This window comes from Myripristis murdjan, chromosome 3 (assembly GCF_902150065.1).
Source record: "Myripristis murdjan chromosome 3, fMyrMur1.1, whole genome shotgun sequence".
Lineage (NCBI taxonomy): Eukaryota > Metazoa > Chordata > Actinopteri > Holocentriformes > Holocentridae > Myripristis > Myripristis murdjan.
The window spans coordinates 45,045,783-45,065,357 of NC_043982.1; the positions used below are offsets into that span (position 1 = coordinate 45,045,783).

Below are 19,575 nucleotides of genomic sequence, written 5' to 3' on the forward strand. Positions count from 1 at the left end.
TTTTTTTGGTCTTTTTTGGTCCTTTTTTCGGAGGGGGGGTCGTGTCCCCTAAAATAGAGAGAAAATACCAACCTGCCCCCTAAATGTACAGTAGAAAATATGTTTCTATTTTCAGAGCAGAAGGTCGTAGAGACACGGGGTGAAGACTGTCGTGCTCAGCGTCCCTGAAAACCCCCAGACACGTCGGTGCTGAGTCAAGAGGACGTTCGCTTCTGGAGATATGAGCCCCTTGGACCCTTCATTACCAGTGAATTCATTATGAGTGAAGTCATTATTTGTGAATTCATTATGAGTGAATTCATTATGAGTGAGTTCATCAGTGAATGGGATGAGTGGGAGCTGTGAAAAAGTGTCCAGCAACAATTTTTGGTCAACATTTAATATTTAAGGAGGTATTTAGAAGCTCGTTTCAGGCTGAGACCCCGTTTCAGTGTCTATGACTTTATTCACATTGGACTTTTCAGAATAAAGGCACAGGCTTTTCTTTTGAGACAAATAAACAAATTACAAATGAACTTGGACTACCTTAAAAGTCCAGTGCACTTTTTTTTTTTTCGTTAAAGGGATGATCTGTCAGTTGTTTAAAGTTTAGTATTTTTCTACATTCCTTGTTTACAGTGTTTATATTGCTCTTGGTACTGTTATCTGTATATACTGTTTATTGTGTAAATTGTGCTTCGTATCTTGCTATCCACTTTGCTGCTGTGATGCGTGAAATTTCCCCACCGTGGGACTAATAAAGGAATATCTTATCTTATCTTATCTTATCTTATCTTTAAATACAGCATTAATTTCTGTTCTAAAAACCTGCTTTGAGTTTGTAATTTTTCCCCTATGGAAGTGATCCTGTTTGTCTACTAGAAAAGGCATTTATGTCAAGTTGAATTTATTGACAAAACATATTTAAAGACAGCTACAGCTAGCCAAAATGCTGTATAAAGCCAAAATCTAAACATGAAAAATGAATTAAACTATATAGAATAAAATATTAACATAAAAAATAATATAAAATCCAAAGTAAAATTATAAGAAATCACAAAAATCAAACATCATTAGATATGAAATATTTAAAAATGCATATACAGTGTACAAGATCAGCAGGGCAGCTGATTGGTCAGCTCCATCAGCAGCTTTGGCTTGTCTTCATTCCTGCTGCTCGTTTGGACAAAATATCATCAAGCAGACTCATCAGTCTGGACTCAAGTGTCTTTTTTCCTGATCCTGGAGGCTGACCTGACTTAGTCTGCCTTGTTTCAACACATTTATACTGGTTCCCAGAAAAAAATCCTGCAACAAGAGACACTGGACTGGAAACAAGTGGGATTATCTCATCCCACTGGTGGATTTATTCCATTTATTTTATTTTTTCCCCCTATTTTAAAAGATTTTAAGACTGACTGTAAGACCAACTGACTTGGGGAAAAAATGGATTTTTCTTTTGTGGCGTATTTGAAGTTTGACCCTTCAACACCACTAGATGGCAGTCGTAGGACAGCTACAGTATGTGAGTGTGTGTGTGTGTGTCTGCTTTTTCACTACCTTCAGATACACACACTAGACTTAAGACCTGGTAATTGGGGACGGCTTGTCCAATTAGGGATAAAAGCCGTGTCCCCATTTGGAAAAAGCTGTTCTTTGGAGTCAGTGATTAAGATTAGGATTAGGATTAGGGTTAGGGTTAGGTATGTGGTCGTTATGGTCTCCAGAAAATGAATGCAAGTCAATGTAATGTCCCCAAAGCGACATAAGTAAATGTGTGTGTGTGTTCTCAGCCTGTGTAGGTTCATAAATTGTTAGCATGAGGCTGGAATATAATCAAAAACTAAGAATAACACCGATACGTTTTTCAGTTTTATTACAAACGTGGTGATCCACCTCTAACATGGTGCAGATTACAGATTATTTACTCATCACATCATATTGTTCAATACCACACTGCATATATGGCAGGTCCTACAACTCCATGTTATATGTCAGAGCTGCTGTGTGCAGAGTCTCAGATCAAAGCTGGTAAAGATCCTGACAGGCTGTTAACTCTCAGGAGGTGAATAACAAACTTGCCTGTTTGGTGCACAGATTTATTTCTTCTTCAGTTGCATTTTCTCACCATGTTGGTTTTTAAAACTGCACCCCCACTTAAGGACGGAAAATTCTTAAATCCCCGTTCTGTGCTGAGCTGTAGAAAATATCAGTAACATCATCTCTTCTGCTGCTTTGGTCCTTTTAGGAGAAACAATCGTTTTGCTGCACGAGAGCAGCCGACCGCCCAGGTGAGCCGGCAGATGGTTTGGTGACGTCATGTGACCTCCGCTGCTCCATCTCTGTGTATGTGTGTGTGTGTGTGTGTGTGTGTGTGTGTGTGTGTGAAGTCCTCTGACTGTACAGTGGAAACAGCTGCTGGTACAGTAATACTGCGGTACAACTGTCGCCATGGCAACACACCGGGTGAGATATATAAGTCGAGTCCTGGCTCGCCTCCTACAGATTGGAGGTTTACCTGTTCTCTCTCTCCTCCTGAGTTTCTTGCTTCCTGTGAACAGACACCACACACACACACACACACACACACACACACACACACACACACACACACACTGCCTGAATCTTTTCAGAGCGTGAAACACACAGGGACGACGGTGTATCAGGACCACTGCAGGAAGAAAAAAACTGAAACTGGGGGGTGATAGTGTTTCTCCTCCTGTGGGATCCAGTCAGAAGGAAATCCTGCTGGTTTGAGTCCAGAACCCCAACCTCGTCCTCAGCATCTGGACTCTGAAGAGACGTTGCTGTGACTTGGGCCGATTCAGAAGAAAACAATCTGCTGATTCTGCACTAAAATCAGCAGGATGTCCTTGTTCCTAAATCCCATTGCAGAGTAGAGTTTGATGAGGTGATCAGTCGCAGGCCTGAGACACGGCCAGCAGGTGGCAGCACATGTGGAGTCGCCAACAGAGAGAAGAAAAACTAGTTTTCTGAGTTTTTTTTCTGAGAAATTTGTGATTTTTTTTCGTAAATGTATGACTTTAATGCCCCTCTCCTGCCTCCATTTCTTCCGTACAATGGCCCAAATATGCTGTCATACAGGTCTATATATAAGAACCGAGAAATAAAAGAAAACATATTTTTCTGGGTTTTTCTCGAGTAAATTTACAACCTTAATCTGTTTTTCCCCATTACCTCTTCTCCCAAGGCTCTGTAATTTTTTCCCCTACAATGGCCTTAATGCTGTTACAAGCTGTTAGCATCTGTTGCTATCATCCAATTGTCTTAACAAGTCACTTAGTCACTTAGCCACTCTCAGTAGCTTTTGTTAGCTTTAGCCACTTTCCTTAGCTTTCTTTAGCTTATCTTCTTTGTCAAAGTTAGGAAAACGTAATTGGTTAAGGTTAGGAAAAGTTAATGGCTAACATTAGCAAACACAACGTTCACCAACTACCCTGATAAAAACATGAACATATACCTGGTCATTAGTTATGAATCTTTTGGCGGCCATATTGACAGACCTCAGATCTTGACAACAACACGAGAGGCTAATTTTATTTTCTAAACAAACAGCTCTGCAGTGTCAGCAGTCTGGAATAAACCTGGATTAAATCTGAGCTGCTGTTAAATGTTAAATAATCACAAATAAATCTGATTGATTCTCTGGTTAAAGAATAACTAAACCCCAAACCTAAATCTGTGTGAAGCCTGACCTCTAGTGGTGAAAAGGTACCAAGCACCATGCCAAGGCAACATCATACTTTTTCCAATTATATATATGTATATGCATACATTTAATATTTAACTGAAATACGTTGTGAGGGGTAAGTTTGAAATATGAGTTATTTATTTCAGTTTGCATCAGCTGGAGGTTGGGAAGCAGATGCAGTCTCGGACCGCCTGCTGTACCTCTGTAGACCACCAGGGGGCCACAGACCTTCTGCTGAAAATTCACATTTGCGTCCCATTTGATGAGGTTATGATATTATCATCAAAATATATCTAAGTACCAGGGCTAATGACAAGACAAAACATCAGACAAGACAGAGGGAGTTAATTTAAAATAATCCCCATTAATCTGCTGTATTACTCCATTTTCTGTACGATATTTGAACAAAGGCAACTAACTGACACTGGGTGCAAAAAAATATGTTTAATAATGTGAAGAACTTACAAACAAACAAACAAACATGACTGATTTATTTGATTTACAGAGTCCCCTTGAAAACAGAAATGACTAAATAATGAATCTTTTTGAGGACAATAATTTGAAAACTAACATGTACAATAAAAGCTAGAAAGTAATACAATTCATTAGATAGAGCAGAATTTAAAAATGATGTTCTGCAGCAGTAAAACAACATTTCCTAATAGGACATCTAGGAAGTAGAAATCATTTTTGAATTAAAAAAAAAAAAAATTTGCGATCTAGTGTAAATGCTAAAAACAAATCGGTCAGAAACAGTGCACTCAAACTTAAGAAAACATAACTTTAAAAAAATGCTGCCAGATAAATCAGGTTGGTGCATTACTCATTTTCATTTCACAGATAAATCAATTAATACATGTGACTCATTTTATGAGTGAAGTACGTTGCCTTGGCTCTTTCACAACTCCAACTGCATTCATGATTTGATGAGTCTGAATTTTGCCTCTGAGGCTGCCATATTTTGTCAGATTCAAAATGAACATCATAATTACTATCTTATGACCTGTTCAACTGAAATGGCTTATATATACAATATTTATTAACACATTTTCATTAATACATAGGGTTTACAGACAAATTATCAACACTCTGACAGTATGTCAGTGCTGTTACTTTGCACAAGGTAACAGGCTTGATGATAACAGCATTGACACTTAACACTTATATTAGCCAACACTGCCTCTGTGAATACTGTAAGAACAAGACATGCATGTGCTGAGGCCCAACACGTATTTATTAAAGACCTTTAAAAATGTATAAAATCCATTGTATATCCTTTTAAATACAGACTAACAGGCTTGACATGTCATGATTGTTATGGTCAGATAAACATTAAACAAAGACATAGAAAAGATCCAGAAATCTTTTTGTCCTCTGCCTGTTCTCTTCCCTCCATCAAAAGGATGTCACTTGTACGACTTGTGTTAAAGTTAATTATTTCATGAGGGTTTCATTAGAGTAACTGGGTTGACAACACATACAGACACACACATGTATTAAATATTGTTTTATATAATTTTGTTATGATAAATTGTATTATTAAAGAAAGAAGACAATTAAGGCAATAACTTTTTTCAAACATTATATATACATGAATGCATTATATAAGTCTCAATTTTATTATTACTGCTTGTACAAAAATATAGCTCTCAGAGGAAAGAGAAAAACTGAGTTCAGCTGTCGTCTCTCTAAGGGATGATAGTGTTTCTGAAAAGTCTGGGATGGCTCTCCATGTGAGTAATCTCCAGGAGACTGACTACATCAGCTGCATGCATTACTTAGATTTGGTTAATTTCATGCTTAACTAGCATGAATTAGTTCATTCTGTGTGGCACTTTATATTTCAGAAGCGTAAGCTGCATGCATTTGGCGAAAGAGTGGACTAAGTCTAAGACTTGACCCAACTGCTTGTCAGCCAAGTCATTCCTCTTTTCAAATTATTTAAGAAATTTGTATTGATTAATTTATATATGACAGAAAAGAGATGATATGGATCCAATTTGGATCCACAATGTAACAAGGATAGAGGTAAAGTTTGCTGAAAGTTTTCAGCAGATGCAATAGGAGGTGATTTGCTAAAGAAGAACTACCAGGGGTGTTCAAGGGTTTTTGGTAGTTCTCTACCCAGTGAACTGTCTGTAGGTTTTCGTTGAACTCTCTGGAAAATCTTAGAAAACAGGATGGGAGGACTGTCTGTTTTGTACGTACAAAAGAAGGTCGTCTGCATAAAGTGATACTTTATGAGTCACTCCCATATATGAACTGCCCTCAAATGCCTCCTCTCCTCTGAAGGCAGACAGCCAGCGGCTCGGTGGCTACAGAAAACAGGAGAGCAGACAGAGGGCAACCCTCTGTCACTGCCTGGTGGATAGAGAAGGGAGCTGACTTAATATTGTTTTTAGGTTCATAACAACCTACTGAATGAGCCATAATTAGCAGAAAAGACAAATTTTTCCAAACCTAAAAAAAGACATCTCTGTTCACCCCAACTGACTGCTTTTCAGCATCCAGAAACACCACAACTTCAGGGGAATCTGAACTTCTAGAATTATGTACGATTGTTTAAAAAAAAAAATGGTATTGAAGAGGATCTGCCCCCCTAACATTAATCCTATTTGTTGGCTGACATTAGGTCAGATTCCTCCTAGAGGTAGAGGCACTTTTTGTAGCCATCAGGACTGGGATCAACTGCATATTGGCTGTCCAAAAGGTTTTCTGATATTTCATTCATCGTACCTCTCGTCTTCCTGGCATGATAGACTAATGAAATCATTTGATCTCGAAGGTAAGCATTACATGTGTCCAACATAGTGCTCACGTGTGTAGATTTTATTGTTTCTATAAGGCCTTGTTCAGACTGCAGGCAAATCAGATTTTTTTCCTCAAATCAGATCTTTAAGACAGACTGTCCACACTGTTATTATCAAGTAATCAGATTAGATTTGTGTCTCCAGACATCACCAACCTAGCTGCATGGGTTGCTATGGTAACGACGTTAGGCGTCAGTAACTACGTACGCTGATGATGCAGCTTTACAACACGAAAACCAGAGAAATGTCCAGAAGCCACCGGCAGACTGTTTATTTCAGTGTCTGTGCACAGACTGTTGTTCCCTGCATTGTCTTTCATGCCGCTCTGCTAACAGCAGCATGGATTATACGATTCTGCTCTGCTGCACCTCTGTCTCTCTGAATTTGACGTTGTCGCTGTGTGTCGCATTGCGAGTAATGTGACAGGCAGTTTGAAATGCTATTTGAGCATCCAGAGTGTCCAGACTGAGATGCATCTGTAGAAATAAGATTGGAACTGCATTTTAAATCACCTCCAAATGCAGCTTGGATCTGATTTGCAAAAATCACTTCTCATGTGTTTATTTTTACTGTACGTACTTTCTAAAGTCAATCTGGATAGTCTCATCCATCCATCCATCCATCTTCTGCCCGCGACCCGGCTCCGGATCTGGATAGTCTGAATATGACAAATAATGGATTTGGGCTGGCAGTCTGAACAAGGCCTTGGAAGTTGAACATATTAAGACATTCTTTCTGTAGATAATTTCTTTAATATCCTTTGGCACTAAAAGACTGTACTGATGAGCTGCACATCGAGGTGAGCAAGATGTAAGTGTATATATAATGATATATACAAGCAATTGATATATCTATATAGATTGGTAAGCAATTGGGTTGACATTTATTGCCCACCTGTCTGGCCAGAAATGGGCTCTCCTCTCTTCGTGGTCCCTCTCAAGATTTCTTCCATTCTTACCAGTTCAGTTGGGTTTTGGGAGTTTTTTCTTTTCCACTATGACGACTAAGCCAGGAAGCGTTTTCCTGTTTGATGTAAACTTTTGGGCATATAAAGCCCTTCAAGACTGTAAACAGTAATATTGGGCTATACATAAATTTGAACTTGAACTCAGTAGAAGACAGTGGAAAAACAGGATCCAGGCTGAAATGTTTGGGGTCTCAGTTCAAGTCCATATAAGCTGCTTTAGCTTCCTGGTTACTGAGCCAAAACACACTCAAGCTAAAACTCTTAATGTTTTGGAGTAGAGACTTGGGCTAAAGACAAGACAGTTTAATGAGTCACATTTGGAAGCAAATCGACCTTGTCACGCTATTCACTTTTACTGAAAACATTACTGAATGGATCTATAGACACAGCACAACAAGCAGTTTTAGCTCGTTTTTTCAGCCTGGCTGTTATGTAGGCCTACTGTACTTACACATCATTAAATAACATCCAACTCCTTGAGGGACTTCCATGATGGAGCCAGACCTAGTTTCTGTAGGAAATGTGTGATTTCTACTCCAGATTTCATTATATTGTTCCAGAGGAGGTGGCTGGCAACTCTTGGGTTTAACATTAATTGAATCTAAGATGAAAACTCTGAGAATCTTAGGGTTTATTCTCAGTTTAGTTTCAACGACAGTCAGGGGTACAAAAGCACTCAATCATCCTACTCAAGTAGAACTACTATCAATGTGCTCATTTTATGTAAGTAGAAGTAATATTACTAGTGTAAAAGGCTGCTTGAGTAACAGTAGTTACTCAAGTTCAAACTACATTCTTTAAATGGAAAAATGAGAAATGGTTAAATAAAAGTGGGAATGGAAACACAATTTGTCTCTTTTTAAGGCTACATCTGTTCTCTGGAATGGATGGGATTGTGTGTGAGTAATACAAAATACTAAATACTCCAAAAAAGTACAAAGTGCACAAAAAGCTACTTAATTATAGTAACTGTAATAAATGTAATCAATTACTTTGAATATTGCATATGCATATAGTAAAGTGCAAAGCAGCTCTTATTACCCTGTAAACTCAGTTTGGCCTAAAATACATTCAAAATTACACAGAAATTATTAAGATAGGCAGATAGTCAGATAGATAGTCAGATAGATTGATAGATAGATATATGCAGATATCATGCATGTCTTCCTGCACTGCCTCTTCATGCAAACCAACCACTTCAGTGCAAAGTTGGTAACAGTCCTTTATCATTTTCATTTACATGATTAACATTGTTAGTATGATACAAAAGCTAAGTCTATTCAAAATATGACTGTAAAAATATCTTATAAAATGAGTGTTAAAAGCTCAGATTTAACACTTTGTGAAGCTGTAATGTACAGTATTTCAGAGTGCCACAATTTCCCCCTTCTGTGAGGAAATGATGTTTCTGGTAGAAGTGAAAGTCAAGCAGCATTATGCAGACTGAAGGCCATGCCGGCAGCTCCTGATGCCACACACAAGCAACATTATCTGGATGTTGACAGGCCATTTTTATATTTTGTACAAATCTAACAGAACTGTGCCGAGGGTTGATTTACACCGACAGGCTACGTGCAATTAGAGACACAGATGCAGACTTCAAGGTCAGATATTCATACAATTCCAGTTTGAAGTATTGCATTGTTGCTCGCATGGTTTTCAGTGTCTTGTCGTTGTACATTTGCATGTGTCTGAACATCAGAGTTTTGTGTTGCGTTTGTGTGCTGTGTCTGGCACTGGTGCTAAAGGTAATAATTAAAAGGCATCGCAGATACATTCAGCCATGTACTAGGGTTAAACATCAGGGTATACATCAGATGGGACTAAAGTTACAAGACTGACATGTAGTATGTCGACACAGAAACAAGCAGTGGGTTTGAGGTTATTCAGCAACTTCTGAGGGGTTTTCATAAACCAAAGCTGCAAGAACTTTCTCAACCCATCGAGAAACATGGCATCTTTCAAATGAATGTAAAAGATGAAAATCACCAAGAGGTTTTCACATGACAATATGAATGTACAGACATAAATCAGCGTTAGAAGATGATTTAGAAAACAGTTGAGAACAGATAAATGCTTGCGCTCTGCCTATTTCAGGCCGAGTGACTAACATTAGACTCAATACCAGATGAGCGAAAACAAGTGTTTTTCAAATCATTTTCAAGTGGTTTTCACCACACTTTCACAGTTCATAGTGTCCTACATAATGCCCAGAGCCACAGTAGCAGCAGAGGCCTGTTATTAGAACTTTTTCTGTTGTTTCCATACGTCAAGTGTTAGCAAAGAGTCAAAAAGGCGAGTTTGAAGTGGTGGGAAATGAGCAGTCGGCTGTACGTGCAGCAGGAACAGAGACACTTGGCGAGCTGAACTCATCAGGGAAATGTTTTGGAAGCGACGCCACTGGTGCTCCCACACACACACACACACACACACAGGCTTACAGTGCTGCAGCATGACTCCATACAGTTCTGGGTGCAGCAGCAGCGGAGAGGAGGCTGGTCAGCGTGGAGGCTGAGGAGGGGAGGGCAGGTTGTGTCCCGTACACAGGGTGGTGGGAACTCCCTGGTTCATCACACACACCGAGTGTGTGTCCCGCTTGGTGTCCCTCTTGGTGTCCCGCTTGGTGTCCCGCTTGGTGTCCCGCTTGGCCCTGCCTGGCCGAGTCCCTGCTGCACAAAGAGAAAGAAACACAAGCTGCAGTTAACCCATCATCATCATCCTCATCCTCAGAGGGGGTCTGGACTCGCCCGCAGCCACAGCTACACTTGTGTGGAGCTGAAACTGAGCTCTGAGACGACTGCAGGAATTTCCTCACGTCCCTGCTGAACTGCCATTTCTGACACAAGATCATTATAGTTTTGCAATTTTCATTAGTTTTTATTTTTATTTACTTTTTGTTTTCAATTTTGGTTAAGTTTAATTAGTTTTTAAAGCACCTTTGCTAATTTAGTTTAGTTTTTATTTTTTGACAATGTTTAGTTTTAGTTTAGTTTTATTGGTTTCAGTGTTAGTTTTTGTCTCTTTTTTTGTAAAATGGGGTATTTGTCAGGGTCAAAAAGGTTTTGCTGTGCGAATGCGCTGTCAACCATGTGCTGCGTAAAACTGCCTCAGCTAAAAAGAGTGGATGATAGATTTCATATCCACCCGAATTGCCAGAAATAAACTGACAAAGACAAAAACTGAAGACATTTCCTCCATAACTTTAGATTTGTAAACAACACAAGCAGTTGTGTGTATGTGTATGAGATTGGAAAAAAATTCTCAAAACATAATGAGAAAAAAAAGTAGAATGACTTAATTTTCGTTTCATTTCCGTAATGGTGACACTGCAGGTGATGGGAGACTGTACACCTGTAATTCACAGCACAGGTTGAGTTACAAAGTGGGCGGAGCCACAGGTTCTGGTATCATCTTCGCCATTGTTTTTCCCCATTTGGAATTTTACTTAGAGACTGAACGGGTAGAAATGGTGTGGGCCTTTAGTTTGCGTCAAATCAGAGTATTTCCAGCTAAGGCTACAGAATATATTCATATATTATATACACTAGTCAGTATAATATTACATAGTATTCCAGAGTCGTGGTTGTAATCTGGAACAAACACGTGCACCACAGCTGATGAAATAATGCAACAACAGAATCTGTGATCGGCTGTTTCTTGAAGCAATGCATTGTGGGACTTGTGTGGTGCACAGGCCGGTACCTTTGACTTTTTTTTCCAGTGAGGCTGTGCTTTACTTCCAGAAGCCTGGCCACCCAAAATAATTCCACTCACTCTGCAACTCCGTACACATGATGCTCACATGAAATACCTCCAAAAATAAATCCTGTTGCATCAGATACCCTGATGATACTGCTGTCTATGTTCCTACCACTTCATGAATAAACTGAGTGACAAGACAATCTACCAAAAACAAGTGTACTCTTTTAAATCCAATGTTAAATGTGGGGAGTCTCTGAACAGGTCAGATAAAATAAATACCACAGGAAACCCGTGGTGGATATTTTCAAGACAAAATGCTGTGTTTTGGTTGCTCAGTTTTTCCACCTGAGGATCATTAACGTTTTGTTGAATTGAGTCTTTTATTGAAATAACAAGTGTAGCTGTGGCGTAGAAAAACTTTTATAGGAGAAAACTTTTGGCTTTCTCTTTCACAGATCCACTCATGCTCAGCTCATTCACCAGCATATGTGTGTGTGTGTGTGTGTGTGTGTGTGTGTGAGAAACATTTGTAAAGTAAGATCTTACAGACTGTGTGTGTGGCGATACCATGCACGATCCTGCATTCTCCTCGGAGGCTGATTTATTTAGTCATCATCATCATCATCATCATCATCAGTCCCATGCTGCTGATGCATTCAGCCATGCTGCCCTCTCCTCGGTCTGTGGAAACCTGCTCAGAACACGACCTTTCACCTTGGAGGTCAAAGGTCAAACATCAGCGCAGAGGGGTCACTAAGAAGCTTGAAGAGGAGGAAGCTTCACATTCAGGGTGCACATTCATTCCATTCATGAAATACAGAAAGAGATCCTAAGAAAAAAAATCTGTTAATACAAAAAAATTTATTTCATGCTGGAGTATTTTGCAACTCTTTGTTTTGTATTGACTTGATTTTGCATAACATTGTGCATGCAGTTGATCCCCATCCTGCTTTATTAACATGTCACACGGTACAGTCAGTACTCTGCTGTCCTCAAATGTACACTTCCTGTTCCTGTTACCTTCTCCTGCAAAACCTCATCATGAAAAAAACTAAAGCAGACACTCCCCAAAACCTCTGCGAGAGAGAGTACATCTTCAGTTCTCATTTTTTTTTTAGTGTGTTTTTGTAGTTTTCTTTCAAAAATAACAGTTAAAATTCTTATATCAAAGTAACAATGGTTCACTATGGTAAATTCTCTTCGTATAGAATCTGGATCAAATCGTGTACACTGATAATTAAAGCAGGAAACATAGAAAATAGAGGACTTCGTTGATCCTAGATTGTAGTTGTGTGGTTCAGCTGCACAAACATGCCAACAGAAACAAAGTCCAGTGTCACTGAATGATGTAGAACCATCAAGAGAGAGCGAGAGTCAGAGAGATAGAAAAAGAGAGAGAGAGAGAGATGCTAAAATATCGTCTATCTCTGTACAAGTCTCTGCACTGAATGTCCAAACTTCTGCTTGCTGGTCAGTGGGACCTGAGGACAGGCAACGACAAATCAAACTGAGCCAAAGTAACAGAAAGGAATGTGGAAAGGAAACGTTGGCAAAGGAAAAATCACAAAGTGATCAGTCGACACCTTATAATCATATCTTGGCTACATCAACTGTATGCAAAAGAAGAGGAGGAACCTTCAGGAAAATAAACAAAAACAAAAACAAACAAAAACAAAATTCAGAATTCATTATCCAAAAGTCACATAGATAATAACAGCTATTAGAAAATATCTTTTTGTGCGTAGTCCACCATGCAACTCATGCTAGATAATGAGCTAAGCATCCGTCTACAGTTGTAATGTGTGGTTGACACCGAGATTAGTGCTGGCCGAGACTGTGTTTGAATTGCATACCATCTGTATTTGTCATGAGCATCTTGAACCACTGAATTCAGTGAATTTGTTCAATAAATGTATTAAAATATTTGATTTGTGAGGCAAAATTCCAAACTGAATGAACTGTCTTGAAACGGAACATGATTTCTATTTAATTAACTCTTAAAGTTACGCTGCAAATTGCCATTATTCCATTAGTCTACAGGGATCTTGCTTAAATTGAGCCGCTGCAACTTTGCATAGAGTACTTTTAGCTATAACTTCATTTTTCTCACCAAATCAAATATTGTCAGCAGCCGTTGTGGCCAAATCCAGACGTGATGTTTGATGTTTGATGCGGATTGAGTTTCTGACTGAGAGGCAGCATGTCAAAGTGCGGGAACCAGATGATGACAAAAAACGAAAACGTGGTAATTGTGTCAGTAAGCTCTGCAGTGCCCCTGGACTTTGAGTCTGTCTGCTGGGTCTGGGGTTGGATGGTATCCAAATATTGTTACTGTTACATCCTCCTAAATATTTTACCAAGGTGTGCAGTACTACTGACCAGTTTTTAAAAAATTCTGAGGGGTTTGAAGAAGATTTTAAATGCTTTAAATGCTAAAGTGCTCACTGCTATACCGTCTCCCACCACAAGGTGGTGTGGTGGTCGCGACACACACTACAAAACCTACACAGCACTGATGGTAAATATGTCTACTTATACCATGGACTGCGTATCATCAGTCTGTCTTAACCAATCAGATGGGACCCTGGAGCCAGACGTACTGTGATGTAGAATAAAGACCAACGAAGAAGTCGTTCCCAGAAGGAGGTGGTTGGTGGTAGGATGGGTCAGTGGCACGGACCTTCATTGACCTTCACCAACCCCAGAGACCCCGGATCCAGTCCAGACTGTTTTTTAACCTTAGCCATTACCTTTTCCCAACCCTAATCAACCCTAACCTTCGAAAGACCCTTTCCTCAAGTAGCAAATGAAAACTATCTAACAAAAGCGAATGAAAGTGCTAATGTTTGATTGGTTAACACAGGCTGATGATAGCAATAGATGCTAAGAGCTTCTGAGCCACTAGAAGGAGCAGCAGGGACCTACTACCCTAAACCTGTGGGCGGGGTTAGGACTGATAACGTCCAATCAGAGGTGAGATAACAGTCGGATCAGGTGAGTCAGATTACCATCAGGACCGCATCATTAAGAGCGATATTTCTTAGAGGGTCGCTGATTCAGACGTGGGAATGTAAAGCTGAATTCTTTCTGTCCTTTGCTGCTGAGCCTCGTCCGGATCTGTTGACTCCTCCTTGTCATCACAGATACAAACCTGAAATGCTGACAAACGGCTGCAGCTGTTTTCTTTTCAGGCACCAACTCTCTTCTGGTCTGAGGAGCGGTGACGCCACGATAATGAAATGACCCCGTTGCTATTTATAATCACCTTATTACTGCCCGGCCCTAGCTGGAGGAGCCTCTCAGATCTCAGTCTGAAGAGCGAAAACCGAATTTGAAATTACAATTTAAAGTTAAATTCAGTGACAGACACAACCAATTCCAATCCACTAAGTTTAGTTTTTTTTAATTAATTAATATTTTGAATTAAATGGCTCATTCTGGTCATGACAGATTCAAACTCATGCCAATTGAAAACAGTCTCTGGTGGCACTAATCTCTTTCCATACACTCATATGGCAGCACTTAGCAGCTGGGCTTGTCCCACTATGTAGAAAATTGTTTTTTTTTTTTTTTTCCTTTTTTCTTTATGGCAATTGTTCCCATGTGGTTTCTCTATGAACTGTCTAGTGTCGTTTTGCCAGGAGAGAAAGTCCTTTTCAGTCCTTGCAAGAAGCATCGAGAGAGAAAAGCTAAAGAGAAGGCCACCCTGTTTCTCTTCAGTTTGCTCCTCCTTTAGCCCGGCTGTCCTCCCTCCATCCTCAGCTCACCAGAGGAAAACAGACTGCACAGTGGCACCCCCTTCAGGTCACACGGAGAACTTCAGCCTGCATATACTTAACTAGGACAGTGTCGTCTTTCCAGGCATCTGGGGGGAATAAGACGACGCTCGCATCAGCCAACCACCGTTCATTCTCAGCAGAGGAGAGAGAGACAGAGCGAGCGAGGGAGGGAGGACAGAGAAAAACAACACGGACGACGAACGCGCCAGGGTTCGATGGAAACAGAGAGAGAGAGAGAATGAGGAAAAGACCGAAAAAGGGGATGAGAACAAAGTAGAGCCACCAAGCAGCAGCGCCACAGTGGGTTGGAAGAGCCAGAAAGAGAGAGAGAGAGAGAGACAGACTGACAGAGAGAGAGGAAATGGAGGGTACTGGGGCCTCATTTTCAGGAAATTATTCTAGTGGGACTAAACTTTCTCAGAGTTAGCAAAGTTGCTGGACAGACTTTTGAAACATTTCCTCTCCTGATTCGATTTTAGCATCAAATTCCCTTTACGCGGCTTCAAATATTCGACTAACTAACATCACTCCGGTTTTGGTCTCTGTTCACCGGGGGGAGTCTGCGTGACACAGATGGGCAGCCGACAGTGGAATCACCACAACCACAACAGATCGTCACATCAAAGATCAGCACTGAAACAGCAGCACAGAAAACACTACAGCAATCTGTCGCACAGATAGGAAAGGACAGAAAAACACGGAGAAGCCGGAGGTCAAGAGGATTCTGGGGAAGGCGTGGACAGGAACAGGAATAGGAAATGCACACAGTGTTGGACAGGAAGTAGCTGTGACGATACACATCGCTGTGTGTGGTCAGGACAGACGGACAGCAGGTAAGAATATGGACTAAAAACTCCTTCTCTTTTTGTCTGAGTCTCTCTGAGTTGCTGTAACTCAGTTTGCCAAATGATGGTAATTATTAAGTTTGAGCCAAGAGACTGGCTTTTCATTGCAAAGAGCCTCTATATGTGTGTACATTATACGAGAAAGAGACGCTATGCAGATGATCCCTTAATATATATGGACTGTAGATCATTTCTCTTGCTGTTAGCGGTGGCCCTCAGCCAGCAGTGTCCAGTCCTGTGTGGCCGCAGGTTCTCACGCATTCCTTTGATTTCAACAGTTACTCTTTTTCAGAATGGTGGTTTGGCTTGAGTGTATCCCAGCATGCACTGGGAGGACAGCAGGCAAAGTCCTGGACAGGTCGCCAGTCATTAGCAGGACAAAAACAAATAGACAGACACTCACATTTCTAACTAGAAAGGGCAAAAAAAAAAAAAAAAAAAAAAAGCTGGAAGTATTTTTGGCAGTATTTGAGTATTAGCTGATGTAGAAAAAGCATATTTGAAGTAGTAGTGGAAATAGTAGTAGGATAAGGGTTTAAAGTACTGAAAGTAGTTCTAGAAGTAGTTGGGTAAGCTGTAGTAGTAATGCAAGTAATACAATATGAAATAAGTGGTGGTAGTAGTGTAAAAGTAATAGCGAGGGCTGAAGTACTTTTTGCTGATGCATTGCACTTGGCTATGTTTTAAATCACATAAATTACAGAAAAAAAGATTTTGTGTCTCTCCCTAAGTGACAGAAACTCGATCGACGTGAGCTTTCAATCGCAGTAAAGAGTCAGCAGAGAAGAAAAGCAGAATCTGTCTACTGTTGGTACACTTTATTTCTGTCACTTCTCATTTTTCTAGTTGAAAGAATCTTATTTGAACTCCATGCTCTTGTCGTTTTTAGAATTACACTGAACGTCTCTCATGGCGGCGGTCCAGACAAACACTCCCATGTCAGTGCAGTTCAGTTTACTTCTTTCCAGCCAAGACCTTGAAAAAATAAATACCTTTCTGTCAGGTTTCTGTATGGAAAAGCAGAAACTGTCTTATCAATAGAACAATACAAAGATCTCGGTGTGATTTGGGATTAGTGCTACCTAGTTTTTTATTTTTTTACACTACTAATGAGCCGCCAATATTAAAAATATCATTCTGGGTGACAGAATACTATGAAGATAATATATCTTAATGCCTAAATTTAGAGCGTTTCTGTGCTTTAAACTACATATTAATGAACCTCCTTCATTTTTTTTTTTTTTTTTATCAAATCCGATTACTATCCACTCTCTCAAAGTTTGGGAAATATTTAAATGGGATTTCCATATCAAATTTTTTTCCCCTGTTTGGATGGAACAGCGAATGCCTCATGGCTTCAGCCAGCAGATGAGCTTCAGTGGTGTTTTGTTGAAGTGAAAACCTGAGCACTCTTCCATGACACCGGACTGGACACTGGCTGGCTTAAGGCTCATTTATACTCCACGTTAAATATGGATGTGGACGGAGCCTTCTATCCGTACTTTGTCGTATTCTTGGTCTGTATTTGTGCAGGTTTTCAGGACGCTTAAGTATACAGATGAAACGGAGCAGCACCACTGGAAATTATGGCAGCAGCGCAGCTGATAGTTCAAGAGAGACCGAGCTATGAACGAGACATGAGGAAGAAAATTTAAAAATGTGTAATGTTAGTGAAAAGAATACGCTGTCCTCCTTTTGTGATATATTTCAGTGGTTCTCAAATCGGGCTATGTGTGCCCTAATGGTACATTGGAGTACTGCAGGAGGTACATGAGATTTTTAAAAAATGTTAATTAAAAAATATCAGTCATGTATAAGTCCTAAAATAATTTGCCTATGCTGTAATAATAAGTTCAATCAAAACTGTTGATGCAAATTTGGTAAAGCACATTTTATCTTCAGTTCTCCCTTCTGGGTTCCCTGAAGGTGTCAGATGTGTGTGTTTGTGGTTTCAATCTGCTGCCGTGGTCGTGGAGCGAGGACGTTTGTTCGCTCTGAGCGGGAAGACGAGACCAAACAAATCCAGAAAGTGGATCAGTGGTTGAAGCTGGAAATAAGGAGGAAGAAGAGAAGAAGAAGCAGAAACAGAAACAAGAGAATCTGCTCAGTATCAGCTTTGGTCTGGGCGAACTTGGCTGAATAATATTTCAAAGGGCGAACATTTTGAAAAAAGTTTGAGAACCACTGATGTGTTTAATGACCTCGTAGACCATCGCCGTCTACAACGCTGCTGCCACTCCTGCCTCTTCATAATAGCTCCATTATTACGACCTCCTGCACCGCTGCCATGTTTGTTATAGTCAGAAACTTTGGACTCTGTGCTGCCCTCTAGAGGATTTACTGCTGAACATCCATGCTGACGGGAAAGGACACATGGAAGCAAATGGGCAGAGACGGTTACATCGTTTGAAATGTCCGTATTTTGTTTTTGTACCTAAAGGGAGCATAAATGAGCCTTTAGAGAGAGCACTGCCTGTAGGTGAAATATTACCAAATTAAATGTGTCAGTTAAATTAAGTGTAGGTGAAACCCAACATTAGATCATCTCGTCTGCAGGGCTGCAGGTCGCAGAGTAAGAGCCTGCATGACGTTGAGTCTGTCCTCAACCCGGACGCAACATGCAGGATGCAGGTGCAGCAGCATCACACATGCCAGCACAGAGAAAACAGCAAAAACAGGCACCAGAACACCACAGAGACAGGTAGGTTACATAAAAATACACTCCCTCGCACTCTCTCTCTCTCTCTCTCTCGCACAGACACATGCGTTAACATACGACATGTATGCTCGTGTTTGTAAGGTGGTGGGATGTGTGAAAGGGTGAAATGTCCTGCAAAAGACAACAGACTCGTATCATAAACTGGATTCTGACAATAACTTCCCTCCGATATGAGAACGTGTGGGTCTTCTCTCCGTGGGACTTGACGACCAGACCTCGCAACCTTCGCCGCCATTAGTGAAGTGTTTACTACAGTTTACTGGTTAAATAAGCAGAGATTGGTGCTGTTCACTGGACCGGCTGGGAGAAAAGCTTCTAGCTAATGAATGTGGTGTTTTACTGTCCCAGTGCTGCAGCTGCTACTGTACATTGATCCTGACAAAGCCTGCCAGGTCAGCTAGGTGTTGCTGCGTTGCTGTGTGTTTCACCCCTGAGGAAACTAAAGGCTGGGAACTTTTCCTGCTGCAGGTCATTAAAAAGTCTCTCTCAAGTTTAGACATATATTTTTTTTTTTTTTCTCATGAATATTTCACAAAATATCGGATTTGGTTGTAAAATGTTTTCACATTAATCCGCCCAAGTGGCTTGTAAAAGGAATAAACTGGCTGTTTAAGTGTCTGAGAAAAGACTAAAAGACGTGTCCGACGTGGACAGGTCAGATTAAATGACTGATCTGCGGTCGGTCGCGTCAGATGTTGATCCACATAACATGAAGACGACAGATCATGCAGTGATTTCCCATTTGTCCAGAAGTGGTTCAGTGTTAAAATACCATCATAAAACAGGTGGTCTGGTATTTGTGGCACCACGGTACAGAAGCTACACATTACGTTTAAATTACAAATGTATTTTGAAATTACATTATTACAAGGATGAAGCCTCCACCTGTTTGTACAGTAATTGTAAACATGTGCACTGATCCAGGCACGCTGCTATAATTTATCACATTTTTTTTTTTTATCAAGAGATTTATTCCTACAAATAAAACTGTATAGCAGCTTAGAGTGGAGCACGTGGAGTTGTGAATGAGTGCTGTTAAAAGTGCTTCTTCACTGGTGCAGT

General features: G+C 40.3%; 1 protein-coding gene across 1 annotated transcript in view; it reads right to left on the minus strand.

The window, feature by feature from the left end:
- Nucleotides 1-9,967: 9,967 nt before the first annotated feature.
- Nucleotides 9,968-19,575, minus strand: part of LOC115357257 (potassium voltage-gated channel subfamily C member 1-like) — a 43,029-nt gene continuing 33,421 nt past the window's right edge. Inside the window, exon 5 of the mRNA XM_030048677.1 lies at nt 9,968-10,137. Coding sequence (XP_029904537.1) covers nt 9,968-10,137 — 170 coding nt within the window. The remainder of the gene's footprint in view (nt 10,138-19,575) is intronic.